Source organism: Cordyceps fumosorosea (genome assembly GCF_001636725.1).
Source record: "Cordyceps fumosorosea ARSEF 2679 chromosome Unknown scaffold_11, whole genome shotgun sequence".
In the NCBI taxonomy this organism is placed as follows: domain Eukaryota; kingdom Fungi; phylum Ascomycota; class Sordariomycetes; order Hypocreales; family Cordycipitaceae; genus Cordyceps; species Cordyceps fumosorosea.
Window position 1 is genome coordinate 744,273 of NW_017387311.1, and position 21,049 is coordinate 765,321.

Here is a 21,049-nt window from a genome sequence, read left to right on the forward strand (position 1 = left end):
TCCAAGGTCTTGGCGATGAGGGAGCCTGCGGGTGTGTTGATGATGGGGCATCCTTTCTCCCAGCGGCTAGTATTGAGCCTTCTCATGCTGGGAACATGTTCAAATTCGCCTGTGGGTATCAACAATATTTAAAAAAAAATTTACAATTATATATGCACGGTCATCACATGTACTGCCACCCGTGTTATGTGTATAGCCTCATGAAGTCCATCTCGGGGCGTTCAGGATCAACCCCATCAAGCATCCCGACATCAGGCCCGTGACCGGCACCGTGATCAACCATCCCATGTAAATCCACCCGACCAGCTTCGGGTTGATGCACCGCCAATCCCCGTTCGCCAGCCCGACGCCCACCGTCGCGCCGGTGATGCACTGCGTCGTCGACACCGGCAGCCTCAACCTCGTCGCCACGATCACCGTCAGCGCCGTCGCCAGCTCCATGCAGAACCCGCGCGTCGGCGAGATCAGCGTCAGCCTGTTCCCCAGCGTGCGCATCACGTGGTATCCGTAGGTAAGCAGGCCGAGCACGATGCCCGCGCCGCCCGCGCACAGCACCCACATCGGCACGTCCACCTCCGGAGAGACCACCCCCCGGGACCACACGTCGTAGGCGGTGGTGAAGGGCGCGACGGCGTTGGACACGTCGTTGGCGCCGTGGGTGAAGGAGGCGGCCGCGGCGGTGAGGACTTGCAGCGCGGAGAACATGTACTCGGCGCGGTTGTCGAAGCGAGGGGCACGCGAGTGCATGGCTTCGAGGTCCCAGCTGAGCACCGCGTTGCGTCGCTGCATGTGCACCACGTCCTTCTCGATGCCCCGCAGGAGCACCCGGTTGAGGCGCCAGGCGAGCACCGGGAGGCTGCTCGAGGAGCCCGGCGGCCGCGGCGGGACGAGGCTGCTGCTGCTGTGGGCGGATGGTCGCCGCCGCCGCCGGAGCGTGGCGGGCTCGGCCTGTGGCGCGGGCGGGAGGAGGATGGCCTCGTCGTCCTTGTCGAGGTCCGGGGGTCCGTTCGCTCCGTGCATCTGCACTGATTCGAGCAGCGACTCGGAGGCGCGGACGTAGGAGAGCTCCTCCGGGCTCAGGTACCCGCGGTAGTAGTCCCTGATCTGCGGCTTCACGAAGCCGCTCGGCGTCGGCGGGGGGACGTGTCGCCGGAGCAGCAAGGGGCCGAGGAGGGCGTGATACCACCGCAGGGTCCAGTCTTGTCGGATGATGCGCACCCACATGTACGGCATCACAAAGGCGGCGTGCAGCAGCGTGCCGCCGCCGGCAGAAGCAAATACGACGATGATTGTCGTCGTCGTTGAGATGTTGACGTTGCGTAGACCCTTCCAAGCAACCAGCACTAGATCCGCCAGTTAGCATTTCATCGAGCACACGAAACCCTACTTGCGCGGATGCATGCACATACTCGCAACGCTTCCAAAGGTGAGGAAGCTGAATAGTGGGATGCACCAAAACGCCCTGCGGACCGAGTCGCGGCTCCCCAGGACCAGCCGCTTGGTGACGAAGAAGACCAGCGCCCCCAGGACGCCCGCGATGCCCGGCGCCACCACCCACGCCAAGAACACCTGCGACGCGCCCTGCAAGCCCCAATTCACCTTTCCTATCCCAACCGAAGCCGTCGCCGCGCCAATCATGCCGCCGATAACGCTGTGCGTCGTCGACACGGGCATGCCGTGTCTCGTGGCCGCGGTCAGGAACAGCGAGCTCGCGACGATGGTGCACATCATGGCGAGCAGCAGCACCTGGGGCGCGTCGTCGTAGAGGCGCGGGTCGACGATCTTGGTGCGCAGGGCGTCGGCGACGCGGCCGCCGACGGAGACGCTGCCGGCGAACTCGCAGACGGCGGCGACGACCATGGCCTGCTTGAGGGTTAGGGAGCGCGAGGAGACGGAGCTGGCGAAGGAGTTGGCGACGTCGTTGGCGCCAATGTTCCAGGCGTCGAGTAAGGCGAAGACGGCGGTGAGGGCGAAGATGTAGTCATATTGGGACATGCCGGCGGCGGCCATGGTCGGGAGGGAAGGGTGTCTGGTGGCCGGTCGGTCCGGAGGGGACCAACGGCAACAGATCGATAGGGTTAACCGGTCAACAAGGCAGGATACAGAGGATGAGAGGATCCAAGGTCATATGAATACATCTCTTCGGTGAGATGCATTACCTGGATAGGGAGTAATGGCACATTGGGTGAAGTGCCTCACTGTAGGTGAGTAGTCCTTCGGTAAGCTGAGCAGAGCAGGTGTATGCGCGGGTGTGGGCGGCCGCAGCATTAAGAGGAGTTTGCGATGACAACACCTCTACAAGTACTCCATTCAATAGTTACAACACATGGCAGCCCGCCTCAGCCATGTCAAAAGCCGTTGACGTTATCAAATGCGGATAGTGAAGGAGGGGTAGGGGGGAGGGGGCCAAGGAGAGACTGGGATAAGGCAGACCACAACACACGGGCAGCCAAGCATTTCTTGAGGCTGCGAGGCAAACTGACGCAGTACGTAAGAATAGTCAGATAGAAAAGTATGCTCATATAGTTAGGTGAGGCGGGCCATGCATCAGGGCCACCGTAGCAAAAGGAGCGTGGGCCGATGGTTTCGTCCCAGAATTGTGGTTTTTTTCTTGGCGAGCGTGTGCGTCAGTCCAGGATTCTGATTCGACCAACCAGGGCGGCATCGATGCTTCGGGAACCAAGCGGGCGTCTGTGGATTGACCCTTGTCCATTCGACAATACATAGTTGTAACTTGTAAAAAAGGGAAGAAATCCGCTGCAGAAACGGCCCACGGCGGGCAGCGTCCTTGTCGCGAACGGTATCGACCGCGGGACGGGCTCTTGGCCATGACATGCCGTCCCAACGCATGAATAACGGGCGTTGTCCGAACAAGACGCGCAAGACTTGGTGCAGGACAAGACATGTTCTGGGGCGGGCATTATAATCCGTTTCTGCATCGAGTAATATAGCTTATTGGTGCTTGAACGACAAGAAGAGTCATGTTGCTGATGTAGGAGAAAAGTGATTGCGTAACTCGGATCGACTAGAACACAAGCTGGAAGAGGCGCCATTATCGGGAACATTGCAGCAATTTTTTTTTTTTTTTGGAAGAAGCAGCGAATTTCAAGCAACGGAAGACCGGTACCGAACTTGTTTTACTATTATACTGACGGATAAATGGTGTTGAGATTTGCAGTGGTGGGAGGCTGCAGCAGTTAATACCAGGTCGCACTACCTGCCATTACAGAGGCCGTCACAATAAACACGCAGTAATAACAGTAGTCAAACAGTCTTGAAAACGCTATGAAACTAAGATGCAAAATTAGGTTTTGTTCTTAATAATGTGCTCGTTCGCTTTATCTCTTATCTTGTTGGTAAAACAACAGACTCCTCAGTCAAGTAGTTTCTTTAAATTCTCCGACAACCATACCCGGACCGGGTTCGAGGATTGATTCAGCCCCCTATAACACGTGTTTTGGAAGTCATTCATTGACAGGTTGTAATTAAGCGCTTTACAAAGGCAAACAGCCTACCGCCGCACCAGAAGGCTGGTGACCGAAAGTTGCCTAGTGATCTTGACACTTTGCAGGTCGCAGGCGGCGTTGCAGCCCTGCCAACTCATTGACGAAACTTGCTCACCGATGCACTAGTTAGCAATGTCAGGTACATCTATGCATTCCATATTCAACAAGTCTTGATAAAGCAACTTCGCAACCGCATCAGAGCAAAGTTCGTCACTTCGACCCGACCACACCGCCGCCGTCCACGTGTCCCTGTTCTCGCAGATCATCTGGATCAACACCTCCGGCAGCCTCTTCACCTCCTCCCCTTCCTCCGCCAGCAGTTCTCCGCTGCGCTCCCGGAACCGCCGCTCAAACACCCGCCACGCGCCGCTCGCATCCGGCCGCGGGTAGAACGGGTCGTTGCGCCAGAAGCACATCGCCGCGACGCGTCATCCCCTCCGCGCTCATCTCCAGCGGCCGGCAGCAGTCAAAGTCGAGCATCCACATGCCGTGCGCGCCGAGCGCCTCCGCGTAGAATTCGTCGCCGCCGCCGCCGCCGCCGCCGCCGCCGCCGCCGACGGAGGACGACCAAGGGGACGCGGTGGCCGATCGCGGGGCCGCCAGGACAAGCTCGACGTCGCAGGCGTCGACCCGGGCCGTCCAGTGCAAAAAGGCGAGCGCGTCGGCCATGGCGGTCGCGTAGGCAGCCACGGGCAAGCCCAGCTCCTCCATCTGATCCATGTGCAGCGGGAAGTTTCGCAGGCTGAAGAAGCGCTGCTTCGGGCCGGGGCCACCTTGCTCGGGTCGGCGTCGGCCGAGGTACGGCCGGACTAGGCAGCTCTCGTTGGCCTTGTCGCGCGCGAGCTGCAGAGCGCGTTCCCGGCCTGGGGCAGTACCGGTCGGCGAGGAGCTCGCGCACGGCGAGGCTCATGGGCGGGATCCGCTCGCTGACCAGCGCCTCACACGCCTCGAAGCCCGCCGGCAGCCGGGGCAGGATCGCCGGCCAGAAGAGGATCGGTGTCTGGTTAAGGAAGGTAATGTGGTGAGGGATGTTGACATTAATTGCTGCACGAGCCCCCTCGCCGCTTTCAGCGTTGTCCTTGTAATTCTTGTCGTGCTTCTCTTTATGCGTTGCTCGCTGGCCGCGGCCAAGATTCGTGTGTGCATGTCCCGCTCGTTGGGCAGAGAGCGGCCAGGACCGCCGTCGGCGAGTTTGATCACGACCGTTCCGCCATCTTCCTCTGCCCAAACGGTGCCGCAGAAGCCTTGACCGATTTTCGTGAGCTTCCCCGTGCTGTTCAAGAAAGCTTCCATGTGCGTACAGACAGCAGATGCAATCGTGAAGCGCTGCATGGAGTTTCTGGTGGTGCTGTCTGTCGTGGTGTCGTGAGTAAAGCAAAGCGTAGGTATGCTAGTTGAGTTTAGCAGTGAAATTAGAAGCTCACCAGACCAGAAAAGAGGGGAGGCTCGCCATTCTTTTATGTTTTGGCGAAGAAATGAGTCAACCAAACGGTGCGCTCACATGGTCTCCAACTTGACTTTCACCTTCGCAGCACTATGTTGGCGGCACGAAGCTTACTTATTTAGAATACTCTTTTTTTCCTAAATCCTCTTTTTTTCCTAAATCCTCTTTTCTTTATCTGCATTAGCTTCCTTACTTCATCGATGTCTTTTTTTTTTCAAAAGGCTATAAGCTACTTTTAATGACCATGGCATATTTTCTTCCTCTTTTACAACCTCCTCCAATTCCATGACGAAAATCGCCCCACTAAACCAGTCCATCACCAATGCCGAGTCCCGACCTTCGCCGCCACCAAACCTCCCACCATCAACATCACTACCACCACCACCACCACCAACCATCGCCATGCTACCACGACTTCTCTTTACCACAATGCGCGCCGCCTCCGCCGCCGGCCGCCACTGCCACCACTCCATCCCCGTCGCCGCCTTCTCCTACCGCCACGCATCCTCCTTCGGCGCCGCCCCCCGGCCGCCCAAGCTGCCCGCCAAGGAGCAGGCCGAGTTTGAACGCCTGCAGCGCGAGGCCGCCGTCTCCTCAGCCTTCCAGCCCGAAGCTGCCACCCCCGAGCCGACGACGCCAGCGGACACGGAGCTCAACGAGGGGGGCGGCCTGTACCGCGGCGCGCGGCCCGAGTTCGAAGGCGAGAAGAACCCGCGCACCGGCGAGGTCGGTGGGCCCAAGAACGAGCCGCTGCGCTGGGGCAGCGGCGGCGACTGGAGCTACAACGGCAAGGTGACCGATTTTTAAATGAGCCAGTCGAGCAGACGGAGAGGGCGGTCCGCGTCCTCGACGTTACGACAACATCGAGACGGAGCTGCCCGCCGCATCGGAATCACGGCTGCCGCGACTAAAAGGTCGTCTGTACATTACACTTTCCTGCTTCGACTTGGTTTTGCCAATTTCAAAAGGATAAATCTGTCGTCATGTTTTCCTTTCTGTATTATATACATATACACAGCGCCCGTTTGGTATCAATAGAAGAAGAGAAGCTACGCTAGATTCCCTCAAGCCGTACGTGATTGTGCAGTTTGCCAAACCGAACAAGGAAGAAAAATGTCCCTCGTCCATCGCCCGCTCTCCACAAGCAAAAGAGAGATATACGTAGACGGAGAAAGATCTGTCTACGCAATCAAAACCATATCGTAACTTTGTCCACAAGTGTTAGTACATAAATCCGACCACGCGGCCATCCATTTATGCCGCCGCCTGGGCATTCTCGTCCCCATTCTTGAGCTTGCCGTCCTCGCCCTCGCCCATTACCACGTCCTTATCCGCAGGTCCCGGTCCTTCCTTAGACTCGGTCTTGGTGGAGGCAACCCCGTGAGCTGTGTGATTCTCCTTATCGGCTCCGTCCTTGGACGACGACGGCAGCACATCGTCCTCGCCCGCAGCCACCACGGCGCGCGTCTGCTCCGCGTCCGCAGGCTTCAGCCAGCTGCCCGATATCTCGCCGCTACGCCTGCCAGCGGCCTGCGCCTTCTCTGCGACGGCATCACGCTCCCGGCCGCCGCCGCCGCCAATGTTGCCAAGACTAACATTGACCTCCATCATGGCCTTGCGCATGCGGTCGCGTCTCGCCTGGCCGCGCAACCGCGCCTGCGGCTGGCCGCCGTTGGCCACCCACCTGATGCTCTGGATCATGTAGCTTACGCCGTCGTGCACTGGGTGGCGGCCGCCAAACTCGCCGCCAAACTCGCGGCTTGTGACACCATGTCGCGTGCAGCTGGCGTACTTGACAAGCCGCGGCAGGATGAGCACATTGATGTGCAGATCCCGGTTCGCCGGGATCGGCATCGGGCCTGAGTTGGGTACCGACGCGATGAGACCCTCCGATGTGAGCTCAGCAGGCAGTGGCTTAGGCTTCTTGGGCTCCTTAGACTCCTTGGCACCGTCCGCCTTGTCCAGACTGAGCATGGCGGCATCAACGTCTTCAGCCCATTCGCCCATGATCCAGCCTGAATGAATGCAAGCTGCAACAGCGTCCGAGTCGTCGGTATAGACGTCGGTTCCCCACAGAAAAGCCCGCGCAGTAATCTCCTCTCTCGCGACAGGCATAAGATGCACGCGAGGAACCTTGATAGTTAATACGCTGTTCTCCTTCCCCTTGATGCGGTCCAGGGGCAGCGATTTGGGCGTTGACGAAAATCCGCGGTTTGTCGACGTCCTAGGTACAAGTCTGCCGGTCTTAATTTCCGTCTCGTAGACAAAGTCCCCGAGATGGTGTCGAGGTTTGTGTGCTATCGAATCCAACACGGCCTTGGATGATACGATCGTCTTTGTCTTGGGCGGTACTATTTCGATAACCTTTTGTTGCGGCGTTGAACTTTGCCCAAGTCGCGCGGCATTTTGCTGTCGATAGAGAGTTTCAGACGCGATCTTGTCCGCCAAAGTTTCCACCGTCGCGCCTGATTTGCCACTCTTGAGTGGCGTTATCCCTACCAAAGGTGAAGATACCGAGTCGGGGGCGTGGTGATGATGATGGTGATGACTAGGGCAAATGTTAGCAGTGAGCCGAGGTATGATTTCATGAGCAGCATACTGATGGTGGTGATGGCCTTTGACGCGCTTAGCGCCACGTCCAACAGGAGTCCGCCTCCCGGTGCTATCATCATCGGGCTTGTCAACGTCATCTTTGAGCTTTCTTCTTCTCGGCTTCTTGGTGCCGTCTGTAGTAGGGTCGTCGTCCTTGGGGAAGGCGCTGCCCGACTGGCCGCTCGGCGCAGATGTGACTGGGCTGGAAGCGCCCATGTTGCCTACTCCACTGCCGATGCCAGCAAACATGCGTCCGAATTCGCTCTTGATGCCCGGCTCGCCGGCGGGGCCTGGCTGCTGCGGCTGAGCGCCTTGAACGGCTTGCGGGAGGGGTGACAGACGCCCCTTACGATTCATCTCCTGCACGCCCAAAAGGTTGCGCTGATGGATTTGGATGTTTTGTTCATCTCCGTTTCTCTGTCGGGCAGGGTCGTACGACACGGGGCCATGCACGGGATTGTGATACCCAGCGGGGGGTTGCTGCTGGTGCTGCTCCTCGCGAGGGCGAGCACCGGCGTGCAAGCGTTCCAGAGAGGCCCGGTCAGCTGGAGGGTCGTAGGGCTGCGGAGGACCACCAGCAGAGTTTTGAGGATGTGGATGCGACGTGGGCGCGTAGCGGTCTTGATGCTGTTGCTGCTGCTGCGGTGGCGGTGGTGGTGCTGTTTGGTAAGCAGGGCCATGCGAAGGGTAGGGGCCGGAAGCGGGCGGATATTCGGGATGGCCACGCTGGTGGTCCATCGGAGCGCGATAATTGTGATCGGACGCCTGGCGACCCCAGTGTTGCTCTCGAGGCGATTCGCGTCGGTCGACTGGCTCTGCCCTGGGATAGGATGGCTGGTTTCGGGGGTTGAGCTCTGGCGGGCCGTGGCGCGGTTCTCCACCAGAGTATGCGTGCTCTCTGGTGTCTCGCTCTCGTTGGTCGGGTACGGCCTGCCTGTCGCGCTCCAACCGGTATCGATCATCAAAAGGATAATGTCTCTGGGTAGTGCGGTCTAGATAGTCTGCGCCGTGTCGAGGGTCGTCGCGAGGTACATAAAGCTCCTCTTGCGATGTGCGCGCCAAATCGATCGGTCTCGGGAGGTTACCAAAGGGTTTTTGCGGGTTCCCTGGCGTGTTGGGCGGACCAGTCGACGTCCTGCCCGGCTCGCGGCCGGATTCCGCAGGGGCGGAGGGGTGCCTCGCGTGATAGGACTGCGCCGTATTGTATCGCTGGACGTCGGGGGTGGTGGCATAGTGGCCTCGCGGGGACGGGGCGGCGCTGCCGCGCGGGTCGTAGTTTCGCTGGTGGTCGGGCGTCTGCGGGCGTCGAAATGGGTTGAAGTCGGACGAGGCCGAGTGCATGCGCGGCGACGCGTGGATGGACGAGCCGTACTGAGGTGCCGCCGATGCGGTCGGAGGAGCCGAGTGCGGCGAGTAGTGCGCCGGGGGAGGCTGCGAGTCGCGCGAGGCCGGTGGCGGGCCGCCCAGCATCGACGATATCGACATAGAGCTACCTGAGGCTGGTGAGGATCGCGTGAGCGAGTTCAGGGCGGGGAGGTCTCTTCCCGAAGCGAAGGAGCCGGGCGGCGGCGGCGGCCCTACACCACCGAGCGGCTGCCGCGGTGGTTGCGGTCCATAGCTGCCGGAGCTGTGACTGTGGTGGTGACGCGGTGGTTGATGTTGCTGGCCCAGGTGCGGCGGCGGCGTGTGGGTGGGAGGCGGCATGGCACGGCCAGCACCGAGGTGTAGCGCGACGGGTGGTGGCAGCGTCGAGGCAAGCGAAGGAGTTCGAGGGTCGGGAGGCTGTGAGCGCGGGCGTCGCGACGTGCTGTCAGGCTGGGCGTCGCAGGATCGGGATGGCGATCGGCAAGTCGGCGATGGGGGAAAACAGCGCCGCTAGAGTGACTGAGGCGTATTCGGATGATTCGAGACTGTCGCGCAGAGTTCCTGCCGCTTCTGTGATGATGATGCGCCAGTTGGTGTTGAAGATGCAGCAGATGCGGTGACGGAGTAACGGGATAGTGGTGGCTGGCGTTGCTTCTATACGGAGGTTACTAGCCGTAAAATTTACTGGGCAACCCTCGTCTGGGGGCCTTGGCTTTGGCATTTGGCTTTGGGCAAAAAGTTTTTTTGTTCCAGTTTATTATTAGCGTTGGAGCAGCTGCTCGCTGACCTGATGCTTGCCTCTGTGGCCCCTGCTTGGGCCGCTGTGAGTGGGCAGATGCTGGGCAAAAGCTGGGGACGATGCCTTTGGGCGCCCCCGGAGCTACTGACACTAATAGAAGTTACAGGGCTTGCGGACGCTGGAAGCTTCTTACCGGGATCCACCATTGGGGCCCGAACCTATGTGCCCCGAACTACCTGATGTGCCAGCTCTAGTATCAAGCGAGGAAGGCGGGCGGGTAGGCGGCTCGCAGCAGCTGAGTTTTAGGGAGAATTCAACGACAAAGAAAGAAGTTCCAATATCATACTCTGACTCCAGGGAAATATTTTCTCCCGTTCCCCTGAGACTGGCATGCACATGCTGCCCGGGCTGGTTCCACTCAAGGATAATCCGTAGAGCTGTTGGAATCGGTGGGGCCCAATCGCCTCGGAATCCAGAAAAAAAAGTGGCAAGTCAGCCTGGGGAATACAAACCGCCCGTCCGTTGAAACACCGTCTTTCTTCTATGCAGGCTACGCACGCGCCAGAGTCACGCGAACCCCTATCTCAATAACAAGAGATTCGAAAATCGACAAGTCATGGCTATCCCGACAAAGGTCATCTAATGCCAAGGTCTCGGATATCATTCTATGGTGCATCAAATCGCGCAAACGACATCAGTCTTCCCTCCCCCGCAAGCTCCATCCCTTCTTGAAGACATAAGCTCTCAGCACCGGTGCCGAAACCCTTCTCCCTCTGCAGATCTCCCTCCACCAAATCTCATCGACAAAAATTACACTCGGCATGGGACTTCTCGCTTCGCGCCACTTCTCCATTCCCCAGCCTGTCCGTCACACCAACTCATCATCTGCGGGTTGTAAGGAGAGTTTTGTGGGTATAGAGTTCTGAGGGTCTATCATAACCTTCATTTATTTCGCCAGTCCCCCACACGTCATCATCACAACAACTAGAGCTCCGAAGTCAACTGATCCTGTTCCTCATCTACTCTATAGGCTCCACACCATCCTCCCCCTCTTCGACCACAACAACAAGCCACGGCACAATGATAACCACTCACCAGCACTGCCCGAGCCAGGTTCTCACAATCTTCCTCCCCCATTCTCCAACCGACCCTCACAGGCCTTGGACCCCGCATCAGCTTTCCCATGAACCAAATCAGCCATGTCCTCGGCGCAGGACCCCGCGCGCTTTGCGAAGGCACCACAGCATCGCCACATATGCCGAGTATCGATTCGCACATGACACATGCCCGCACCGTCACCCCGACCGCCACCCGAGACTGACTGCATCGGCTGAAGTTAGGGGCCAGCTTAACCTTAACGTACTCTATGAACGCTTTGCTGCCCTGAGCAACTGCAGCTGGGTCATTAGTGGTTGCATGCCCATGGTTCGAAACGACCCTATCAGTTCCCAACACTAACACTATACACTACTACTGCCTCGAAGTTTTAGCCTTGAGGTGTTCGAGGTATCTTTGCTTTGCCGTCTCTTTAATGACACGGTGTGGCTAATAAATGTTACTACTGGTCATGATTTCGCCCTGGTAGTTCAGCGAGCAACGCGATAGCCATATCAAGCGGAAGAGTGAGTCGAGGGCGAACACGTAGAAGCAACTTTGTCAAACGTAGCGCAGAAAAGCGAGCCAAAGTACCACCCAAATTTCCTAGCATCGAGTATTGTTTCAAAGTGATACAGGCGTCTTATCAGTACTCAGCTTTCAAGATGCCCACAACCGACTTACACGTGAAGTGGCCGCCCACAACCGTCGCTCTTCAGCGTGAAGATGCCCTCACGGAGAAGCTTCACTAGGTTCCGTGTTATGAAGAACTATTCTGTTATCTTGAGAAGACGCCATTACCCACAAAGGTATGCGCGACGCCCTCACTGCACATTTTATTGCCGTACGTCTCGCATTTCGTTCATATGACAAGAATCCTCAAGTTATCCCAGATAGCACTTACACCCTTCACTTTACACCTGATCCAGTTGGTTACAACTTTGCGCAGGAATTAGAACTCTTATCAGGTTCATTCATTTCTTTCTTTCATTCATTCATTCATTAAATACAGACGCTGCTGTCTCTTATGCGTCTCAAGGGTGCCGAGGCGCTCATATGCTCGCGCGGTAAGCCGACGAATAGACCCTTCCACTCTTCTAGCTCTCGGCGACTGGGTTCTCCGGCTTCGCAACCGGATTCTCCGAGTCCGCGGTCGGCCTCTCTAGCTCCACAAACGACTTCTCTGACTCGACAGCTGGGGTCTCCGGCTCCTGAGTCGACCTCTCTTGTTCAACGGCAGCAGGCTTATCCGGCTCCGCGGCCGAACTTTCTTGTCCCACGACCGTGTGCTCCGGCTCGACAACCGTCGTATTTGGTTCCGCGACCGATTTCTCAGGCTCAACGACTTGGAACTCTGTCTCCAAGACCGGCTTCGACTGCACGACCGGCTCCTCTGAAGCGGCAGCCGGCTTCTCTATCTCCACGAGCGAGTCTTCCGACACAGCAGCGGGTTTCTCTGATTCGACAGCCGGGTCCTTTGGCGTGTTGATCTCCTGTCCCTCCCTGAGGGCAATCTTGGCAAATACCTGCCCCGGGACGCCGAACTTGATGCCCCACACCAGGTCGTGGTCGGCGCCCTCGACGCCGCTCGTGCTGTACGCTATGACGCCGTCGCCGCAGCGCTCCCGCGCCCAGCAGGCATCGAACCATGCCGGGCCCTGCTCGCCGTAGTCGCCCACCATCGAGTCCGTCTCCGCGTGGAACGCGTCCACCGTCAACTGGCGGCCCGCCGCGCGCAGCGCCTCAACCAGCCGCGGCACGTACGCCTCATAGTCACCCCAGTCGCTCCAGCCGCCGGCCCCCGCGTGCATCATGAGCACGGCGTCGACGCCCATGCCCTGTAGGTTCTCGCCGTATGCCTTGGAGATGAGCGTCGGGCGCAGCCGCATCTCCATGTCGCCGTCCGTCTCCGCGGCGGCGTCGGGGTCGGCGTCGGCCGGCGTCGTGACCGCGCCGATGCTGCGGGCGACTACGCCAAAGAGGCTTGAGACGGCGGAGACGCCGACGCCGAGGGCCGGGTTGACGGTGCTCTTCATGAACCGCGCCCACGTCTCGGACTGGCCGATGACGGCGGCAGGAAGGCTCTGGGCGATGCGCATGGAGATGACGCCCGATTGCGTGGGCGGGATCCACGGCCCCGCGATGGCGAGGTACCCGCGCTCCGGGTGCAGGAGCTGGGGGTGGTGCAGGATAAAGTCGAGCGCGTAGACGGTGCCAGCGCTATGGCAGCCGACCGAGACGTACTTGATGCTCAAGTGTGCCAGGAGTGCCGGTATCGCAGCTGCAAAGTGTGGCAGTTGTTAGTGAGGCTATTTGGTTGTCGAGAAGGTTGGTAGAGCGGGCGGTTACCCTGCCAGACTTGGAGCCTGTCTTGTACTTCCACCTCGTCGGTGCCGCCGTACCCGGGCCGCTCGACGTTGATAATGCGAATTTTGTGCTGTTTGGCAATGTGATCCTTGGCCGTATGCATCCAGCGGCTGCCTAAGAGGGGAGGGAAGAACAGGAAGACGTTCTCCTCATGGGGATTCTCCTCGTTGCGATAGCCATAATCGGCGTATGTAATCTTGAATGCATCGGCTCGGCCTTCGATGGTGTTTCCGGGGAGACGAAATTCCCGACTAAATCTAGGGTCGTCAAGCGATGGCTCAAATGACATCTTGGGTTTGATGGATGATGTTGCAGAGGTAGTGTGGTGTGGGAGCTTCTCAGCTCACCGAGGCTCGGCGGCGAATCAGTGCCCAATGCCTGACGCATCCAACCACACGTCGTGAAGGTTTACTGGCTGCCCAAGCATCCCACAATGAGGATTCTCACTTCTCACTTCTCACTTCTCACTTCACCCTACGATTCTTAGAAATTTAGTTTCAACATTTTTGAGATGGCAACAAGATGTATGCGACCATGCAGACACGAACACGAGAGCCTGGGTCAGAGTCAGGCCACCACTACCCTGGAGCGGTCATCCTGCAGAATTTCTGCTGCAAAACGGAGCTTCAGCCGACGTGTGCAAGTTCAACGGTCAAAGCAGACGAGACCATCTACTGTTCTATCAGCAATTGGCAGATAATAGACTCGATACGGAGACGAGCTTAAATACAGCTTCTGCCGATTTTGCGAGCCGCAAACGATAACTCGAAACGAACGCCGGCCAGCATCTCACCGACCACAAGAATCAGGAGAACACAAGCCTCCGCACGAAATCAACACGCAGAAACACGTCAGCAAACCATCCCCGAACCCGCAACCAAACTCAAACAGCCTCCCCCGCCTTTCAGAATGGGCTCCTCCGACATCCCGCCCGCCTCGGCGCCGGCATGGCTCATCCCCGCGTCGACGCTGTGCCTCTCCGCCGGCGTCGGCCTGTGGCTCGCCTGCTACGTGCTCATGGCCCGGCGCGCCGCGCGCACCCTCGCCACGCCCATGCCTCTGCTCGCCCTCGGCCTCAACCTCGCCTGGGAGGTCGTCTTCGCCGCGTACGTGACCGAGATGCCCATCGAGCGCGTCGGCTTCGTCCTGTGGCTGCTCTTCGACCTACCTTTACTGCGCGCGACCGTCGCCCACGCGCGGCACTCGTTTGCGGACGCGCCGCTCATCGCGCGCCACGTAAAGGGCATACTTGCGCTCATCTTTGTGGCCGGGCTGGCGGGCAACTACGCGTTCGCGGCGTGGTGGCTGGCGGAGCCGCACCGCGGACACGGGCGCAAGGACGGCAAGCCGTGGCGAGGCCGCGAGGGCAGGGACACGACGGAGCTGGCGTGGTGGTCCGCCGGCGTGGCGCAGATGGTGCTGAGTGTGTCGTGCGTGGCGATGCTGCTGAGCAGAGGGCACTCGGGCGGGCAGAGCTACGGCATCTGGTAAGTTTTGTCGCCCGCCGGCCCCCAAAGGGGCTGGCTGTTGCTTTCAACCTCTCACTCCCTGATCCCCGACCAAGCCGCCTGTTGTCCATGGTACATGAAGCTACCTGTCGTGAAGAAGGGCGTGCCTTATCAATATTTCCTCCACAATGTGCATGGGTCTCAGGTTCAGCTAAGCCCTGTCGGCGCACAGGGCTGGCCGGCACCGAGGCGACGGCCGAGTTTGCTGATTGGGCTCGTTCAGCGAGACGGCTTCCCCATGTGTTTTACACGTCATAAATTCCGAAAGAAAACACAACTAACATTGTCTTGTTAAATAGGCTCTGTCGCTTTGCTGGCTCGCTCATGGGGTTGCCCGTGACTTGCGGCCTGCTCTGGTGGTACTGGCCCGAGCCTCACGGGTTCATCTTTCACCCACTCTCCTACATCATCATGGTGCCCACGTTTGCCTGTGACATTGCGTACCCGTTCCTTCTGGCCCATGTTCGAAGAACAGAAAAGGTACTCCCGAACGGCATGGTGGTCGCTGGCGGTGGCGACGAGACCAAGAAGAGGCAGTAGTTAGTGGGCTCGGCATTTGGGCATTGGATAAGGACAGGCGACTGAATAGACGGAATACCCCGTCGATGGCACATCTCAATATCCATGTAACACGCAAGTTACGCCTCAGTGCATGGGCAGAGGCGTCTGTAAATTACCTTGCTCTCTTGACCGCGGCTTGGACTCGAGAGACCGCGGACTCGAGAAACAATAGCAAGCACTTGAAAAAAGGTTCTGCAAATTAAATCTTTTCCAAATTGATAGCGAGTTGACCAATGTCGTCCGTTCTCCGACACCATGCAATTCCATGTCAAAGACAACACTGGACCAGGATGCTGCATGGCTTCTTCTCTGATGAACGGATCCACCAAGTTGCGCTTCCAAGGTTCTCTCGAAGACTTCAAAGCGAGGTGTCACGTAACACGAAAAGCCGAGTGCGGCTGTGGCAGATTCGAGACCCGGCCTGAGACAAGTGGCTGCGAGCTTGGCCTGGCGAATCCTTCACTTCGGGTTCACAATGGTTTTCGATCGCAAAAGCTTCAGTTGTTCTTCAAGTGTTGGGTCTCTGTTTCCGGAGTAAATAAGACTCTCTGTGTGTTTTGTAACCGTCACGAGAACAACTCTTACACATAAAACGGGAAACGAGAAAAGTCGTTACTGTTGCCTGTGCCGCAGGTGCCGACGACGCGACAACGTCGATCCCCAGACCGTTATTACTCACGACATGCATAAATCTGCAGGGCTTTTTCTGTCTTAGACTTTTTTTTAAGCCCCTTCGGAGGACGCTGACCCTTCTGGATGCTCGGTTGACCTTTTTGATGAAGGCTCACGAAAACTTGGTCGCTGCAGCTACCGCCAACAACACACAGACCAGCGGATCATCGCTGCAGCGGGAGCAGGGCCGTCTTCGGCCCTCCAAGAATATCTGCAGATCCGGAGATGCTTCGGTATGAAGATGCTAAAAAAAGGAAACAGAGGGCGTCGAATCACGACGGGAGCAAAAGACGCCAGACGAAGCTACAATGGTGCAGCAGGAGCGGCTGCGGATGACGACATTTCCGCCAGAAATGTTCTCCGTGAAAATGCTTGCTGCCTAACGCAGCTAGTTAGTGAATACCTTTGCGAGTTCATTTTGTCGTGTCATCCTTGCATGTTTCTTGCTGGCCGTTTTGTAAGGGGACTGAGACAACGTTGGACGCCCGCGCAGCTCATCATCCTGGGGCGTGAAGTTTATCAGCTGGGCGTTGGGCGTTTAATAGGGTCTGTGCACATGCATTGAAAAGCCCCCCCCCCCCCCTTTCATGTAAAGCCTTGTTGTTCCTGCATTGGAGTCTTGATCAAGGTAAGTTACTGGCAGTTGAGCGGGGGTGAACAACACTTTGGCAAATCGTTACGGATTATCCGTCCTTGGTACGTCAGACTCTCCAACTGCTTCAGGTGCTTTGTTGACGGGACGGTGGCGAAACTCGTTCATTTTGTCATCGGAACGGCGCTCTCCCTTTCCTGCCAATGTTCAGATGAGACCTTTGATGAGACCTGTGTCTTCTCATCTGTACGAGTTCCAGACCTTGTCCATGCGAACTGACGCCTTTGCTCACTGAGTCACATGGTCTGTCCGTCCTGCGGGGGGGCCAGCATTTGGTGTTTTCTGTGGGGGAATCACACTGTGAAGTACTCCGTAATAAACCTGTTCAATTAGTGTCGCAAAACGACTCCGCCGTTGCGTCTTTTCTTCTCTCGCCTTTTATCCCGTATCGGATCACGAAGAAATGAAGGGGGGGTGTGTCATGATGAAAAGCGCTACTTGTATTATCAACCATGAACAAGTTAGTTAGCGCAAAAGGCACGCACCACATCAACTTGCCGCTTGATGGCATCCATGACATCGCCGGCGCAGACTTGTGCCTAGATTGCAGGCGTCTGGCCCAGTGATCAGCAGTGTACGCCCGCAGCGGATCGAAGATTGAGCTATATGCATGCACCCCGAGTTCATTTGAAAGGAAAAACAGCTGGTCATTGCGTCCATAACTTGCCCTGTGCTCGGCCGGATCTTCCTCATCCGCTCTTGGCTGCTGTCGATTCCCATGCAACCGCAGCGTCGGAATTATTAGCGTCGCCGGGGAAGGCAAAGCTGCTGCAAGGCTTTTTTCTCTCAACCGACCCGACGCCCGCTCGCCGCCTGTGCCTTTGATACCCGAAGTGGGGAGTCGCGAGATTGGAACGTCTTGTTGTGAGGTGAGGATTGCATGAAAGCCGCTGGATTGAGACGGAAACCTGAGGCGGAGGAAGCTCCATCCCGCGTAAGCTTATCAACCACTAATAACAATGCGCAGGTTTTCCACCTTTTCTACTCGACAAAAATGCCAAAAGGCTCGGCCCTTGCCGTCCTCTTTTAGATAGGCTCTGGTGGCCAGCAGTCCCCTAATTACTTCCCGTCAGCTGCTAGCTTGGTCACTTCCTCCACATTCAAGGCGTCTTTATTATGGAGCAGGAAAATTGGCGTGCTAGTCGTTACCTATTGCCCGTGAGCCAACTACGAAGGAGCTGCCAAGCAAGCTACCTGGGTGCTTACCGTGTTATCGGTAGCTGCTCTGGCAACACGAGAATCGGAGCCGAGGAAGCGATGTTCATCACGTTATCGTAAAAACCCCAACAGCCCGGGAATCATCCGAGTTACGGAGTAAATGCACCTAAAAGCCGGGGTTATCGTGCACTGGCCCATGCATCGTCCAACTTGGCGCAACACCAGTTGCAGTCAGGCTCCTTGATTGGTAGAAGGAGCTCTGGTTACGGGGCAAACTAACTCTGACGGGGAAAAGAAAGGAGCAAGAAAAACCGCGGAGGTGACATCAACGGAATGAAAAGTAGGTAGATGACCAACAAGCGGCGAGCGGAACTGCGGCACAATCGGCCACTTCGGAATGGGTGCGTGCCTGTCGATGATGATGATGATGACCACTGTTAGAGCCCGAGGCCTCGGTTTCGGCATCCCTTTTGAGAATCGCTAGTTCAAAAAGCCCCCTGTCATGACCAAACGATACCCTGCTCCATGTTGAAGATTCATTGGCGGAGCACAGGCGAACCCCGATGACAGCTGCGCAAAGCCGCAAGCTCGGGACAGCTTAACTTGGTCCGCCGGTTCCCGAGGCGCAAGGGTAAGGAATGGTCTGGCGATTGCCTCTCTGCAAATGCTCGTAACATTGAGAGTGGCCTAACAATGCTAGTTACCCCGTAGCGTCCACCTTGGACGTCAGGTGCATAGCTTAGCAGTGGTAAAGGGTAGCTCTCACCTTTAGATTGTTTCCGAATCCCAGAAAAGAAAATACCAAACTTCGAAGCACGAACGAATGACTTGCGTAGCCGACTTTCAAGCGCTCGTGAACTAACGACATATCATGGATTATGAGATCGATAACTATCAGCTTCCAAAGCGCGGCGAACATTGAACTGAGACAGAAGCCTAAAAGAACCACTCCAAATCCATGGTTGACCAGTTTTCTATCACATCCGCCGTTAGACATGACGAGTCCCTTTGCACTAAAATAAAACAAATTTCATAACAAATCATGTGATGGCATTGCCAACAGAATCTTGGAAACCTTGATGCAGGCCTGTGCTGGTATCCAATCAGATGGGGGCTGTGACATTTGCGGCTCGCTGGCGCCCCGCACTGTAATCAAGCAGACACCGCACTGAAGACGCCCATCCGGCAGTGCCCGGGGAGATAATCTGGTGCAGATAAGCTATACGGAGTATATTATTAGTTATTCCAAATATCTTTTTTAGAAAGCCCGTCGTCAAGGGGTGTGCGACTCTTCACTCCGTCCGGCACGATAGATTGATTGGTTTGGATGGAGGAAATTTGAGGCCCACGATCCGTGACCCTGAGCACGAAGTGTATTTTCTTGGTTCTCTAGGTATTGCCTCTTTCGCTTAGTTGAACTGGAGGAGAAGCGTTGTTGTCTCTTGTCGCTTTCGTTCACCCCGGCGCTCGCCCCCGCGGGAACCGTGGCCCCTTGCGGGGGAGAGAAGAAGAAAGAAGAAGCAGAAGAAAATAAAAGAAAAAGACCGACGGGCTGTTCCAGGAACCAGAGTGACGGGTGCCGTGTGTGGATATGATTGGACATTTGGACTCGGAGGAAAAAGAAAGCAAGAAGCAGGGGAGCACCAACCGATGCACACAAACCCATCCTTTCCTCCACCACGTCCCAGGAAATTGGGTGGCGGCTACTATATACATCTGTGTAAAACTTTGGCGTTCGGTTCCATCCTGGTGTTGCTGTACTCAGTTTATTGCCCGCGCTCTTTTTCTGACAAGCCTGTTCTCCTTCAGCGACAGGGTGCGTGCGGGATGCTAGTGAGATCTACACGCGTATCCCGATAGAGAAATGTGTGGGCTCACTTCGATGTGATGAGTTGTGTCCCGTTTCTGAGATTCTATTCTGAGAACTGACACGTCTTGTTCGTTTTGGCGGGCTGCCACCGACAACCAGTGACACCGAGTCGCCGTGGGCTGGGCACACGGGCCGCCTCACGCGGCGGCTATTGCAATTAGGTTGCGGCGTGGCTTCGCCAAACTTGAAGTTCTGCACGTAATCAAATCTGTCGCTTTGATATTGCCCTCTCGGCACCACCAACGCCGGTGCCTGCATATTGTTCTTGTGATATTAGGTAATTCGCGTCATAGAAGATAGAAAATCATCACCGTACATATTAGACGAGGGGTTTCTACGGATAAATGAGGGGCTCCTTATCGAGTGGCTTCCAGCTTCCAGGGGGAGTAAACACAGCTGGTCCCAAGCATCTGGCACGTACATGGATTGTCGCTCGCGAGCTAGCCGACGCCTGTGGAGAAACAGGTACTAACAGAAAACGGTTCTTGACCAGACTCGAGCGTTTTTTTGCTTCTTGCGCTCGCTACTGAACGGGACGGGTTGGGGATTTACAGGCGTACGGCCCCCATGCCAGCCCATGCTTATTACTAGTACTTCGTCCGGTGTCCTGTCTCGAGGCGCAAAGGAAAGATCTGCACACTCGGCTGGGGGCGGCGGGACACGTCAGTACAGGAAAACATGTACACATACGAGCAAACGAGCAGGTCTAAAGAGGCATGGGGTACTAGTCGAAAGAAGGCGAAGTGAAGAAAATGAAGATGTAGGTAAGCTTTTGGCCCAACTGGGCGGACATAGATCCTTTGTGTTGTTGGTGTTGTATGTACGTGGTCATGGGTAACCATTTAATCAAGACGGGATAGAAGAACAAAACGAAAAACAAAAAAAAATTGGATAAATCAGAAGAAATGAAAAATGGGACAGTCGAAACAAGAACCTGCCTTGATACGAGCTGCACATGGCGCGTAGAAGGAGGGAAAAAAACTACCCCCAGCAGCTGCAAGTCAGCAAGCCACACACCACACCTACAGATGGGCTTTTTCGCCTTCAACACGGCAGGAGAAGCTGCGTGTGGAAGACTTGTGCCTACAGCGACAGGGGTCGGTGAGTGCGTGACTGGACGGAAGAGAGACAGCAAAAAAACAAACGAAGATGGTAACCCCTCTCCCTCCATTTTTGTCCGCGATGAGGAGGGCAAGCAAACAAGAGGAAGAAAACCACGCGGCGCGCCCGCCTCCCGCGCCTTCATCCATTCCCTGTTCTGCGGGGGCGCTGAGAGGAACATGAAGCATCCGTGATGGCAGAATACCTCGCCTACGTAGTATTGTTGCGTTGTACTTTGTGTGTGTGTGTGTGTGTGTGTGTGTGTGTGTGCATCGTCGTCAGGTTCCGCAGAACCTTGTCGCGGTACAGAGAGGGCTTGTCGGGCCGTCATGTCGAAAGGCCTCATTGCAATTTTTTTAAAAGAAAAATGAAAAAAAAAAAAAAAATGGAAAGAGATGAAATCTTTGCACACCATCAAG

At 56.7% G+C, this 21,049-nt stretch overlaps 6 protein-coding genes across 6 annotated transcripts; 2 read left to right on the plus strand and 4 right to left on the minus strand.

The window, feature by feature from the left end:
- Positions 1-198: 198 nt before the first annotated feature.
- Positions 199-2,010, minus strand: ISF_05033 (Phosphate transporter; the record flags this gene model as incomplete). Its single annotated transcript, XM_018848638.1, has 2 exons — positions 199-1,343; positions 1,410-2,010. 2 exons carry the CDS (start codon positions 2,008-2,010, stop codon positions 199-201), a joined length of 1,746 nt encoding a protein of 581 aa, XP_018704364.1.
- Positions 2,011-3,854: 1,844 nt separating this feature from the next.
- On the minus strand, positions 3,855-4,799 carry ISF_05034 (hypothetical protein; the record flags this gene model as incomplete). The annotated part of the gene is made up of 3 exons (XM_018848639.1): positions 3,855-4,349; positions 4,405-4,607; positions 4,685-4,799. The coding sequence occupies 3 exons, from the start codon at positions 4,797-4,799 to the stop codon at positions 3,855-3,857; spliced, it is 813 nt and encodes a 270-aa protein (XP_018704365.1).
- A 436-nt stretch (positions 4,800-5,235) lies between these two features.
- ISF_05035 (FMP21-like protein) lies at positions 5,236-5,757 on the plus strand (the record flags this gene model as incomplete). The annotated part of the gene is made up of 1 exon (XM_018848640.1): positions 5,236-5,757. One exon carries the CDS (start codon positions 5,236-5,238, stop codon positions 5,755-5,757), a length of 522 nt encoding a protein of 173 aa, XP_018704366.1.
- Positions 5,758-6,204: 447 nt separating this feature from the next.
- On the minus strand, positions 6,205-9,246 carry ISF_05036 (Histone deacetylation protein Rxt3; the record flags this gene model as incomplete). The annotated part of the gene is made up of 2 exons (XM_018848641.1): positions 6,205-7,498; positions 7,550-9,246. The coding sequence occupies 2 exons, from the start codon at positions 9,244-9,246 to the stop codon at positions 6,205-6,207; spliced, it is 2,991 nt and encodes a 996-aa protein (XP_018704367.1).
- Positions 9,247-11,838: 2,592 nt separating this feature from the next.
- On the minus strand, positions 11,839-13,397 carry ISF_05037 (hypothetical protein; the record flags this gene model as incomplete). Its single annotated transcript, XM_018848642.1, has 2 exons — positions 11,839-13,022; positions 13,091-13,397. 2 exons carry the CDS (start codon positions 13,395-13,397, stop codon positions 11,839-11,841), a joined length of 1,491 nt encoding a protein of 496 aa, XP_018704368.1.
- A 620-nt stretch (positions 13,398-14,017) lies between these two features.
- ISF_05038 (hypothetical protein) lies at positions 14,018-15,156 on the plus strand (the record flags this gene model as incomplete). The annotated part of the gene is made up of 2 exons (XM_018848643.1): positions 14,018-14,595; positions 14,916-15,156. The coding sequence occupies 2 exons, from the start codon at positions 14,018-14,020 to the stop codon at positions 15,154-15,156; spliced, it is 819 nt and encodes a 272-aa protein (XP_018704369.1).
- Between the last annotated feature and the right edge of the window lie 5,893 nt (positions 15,157-21,049).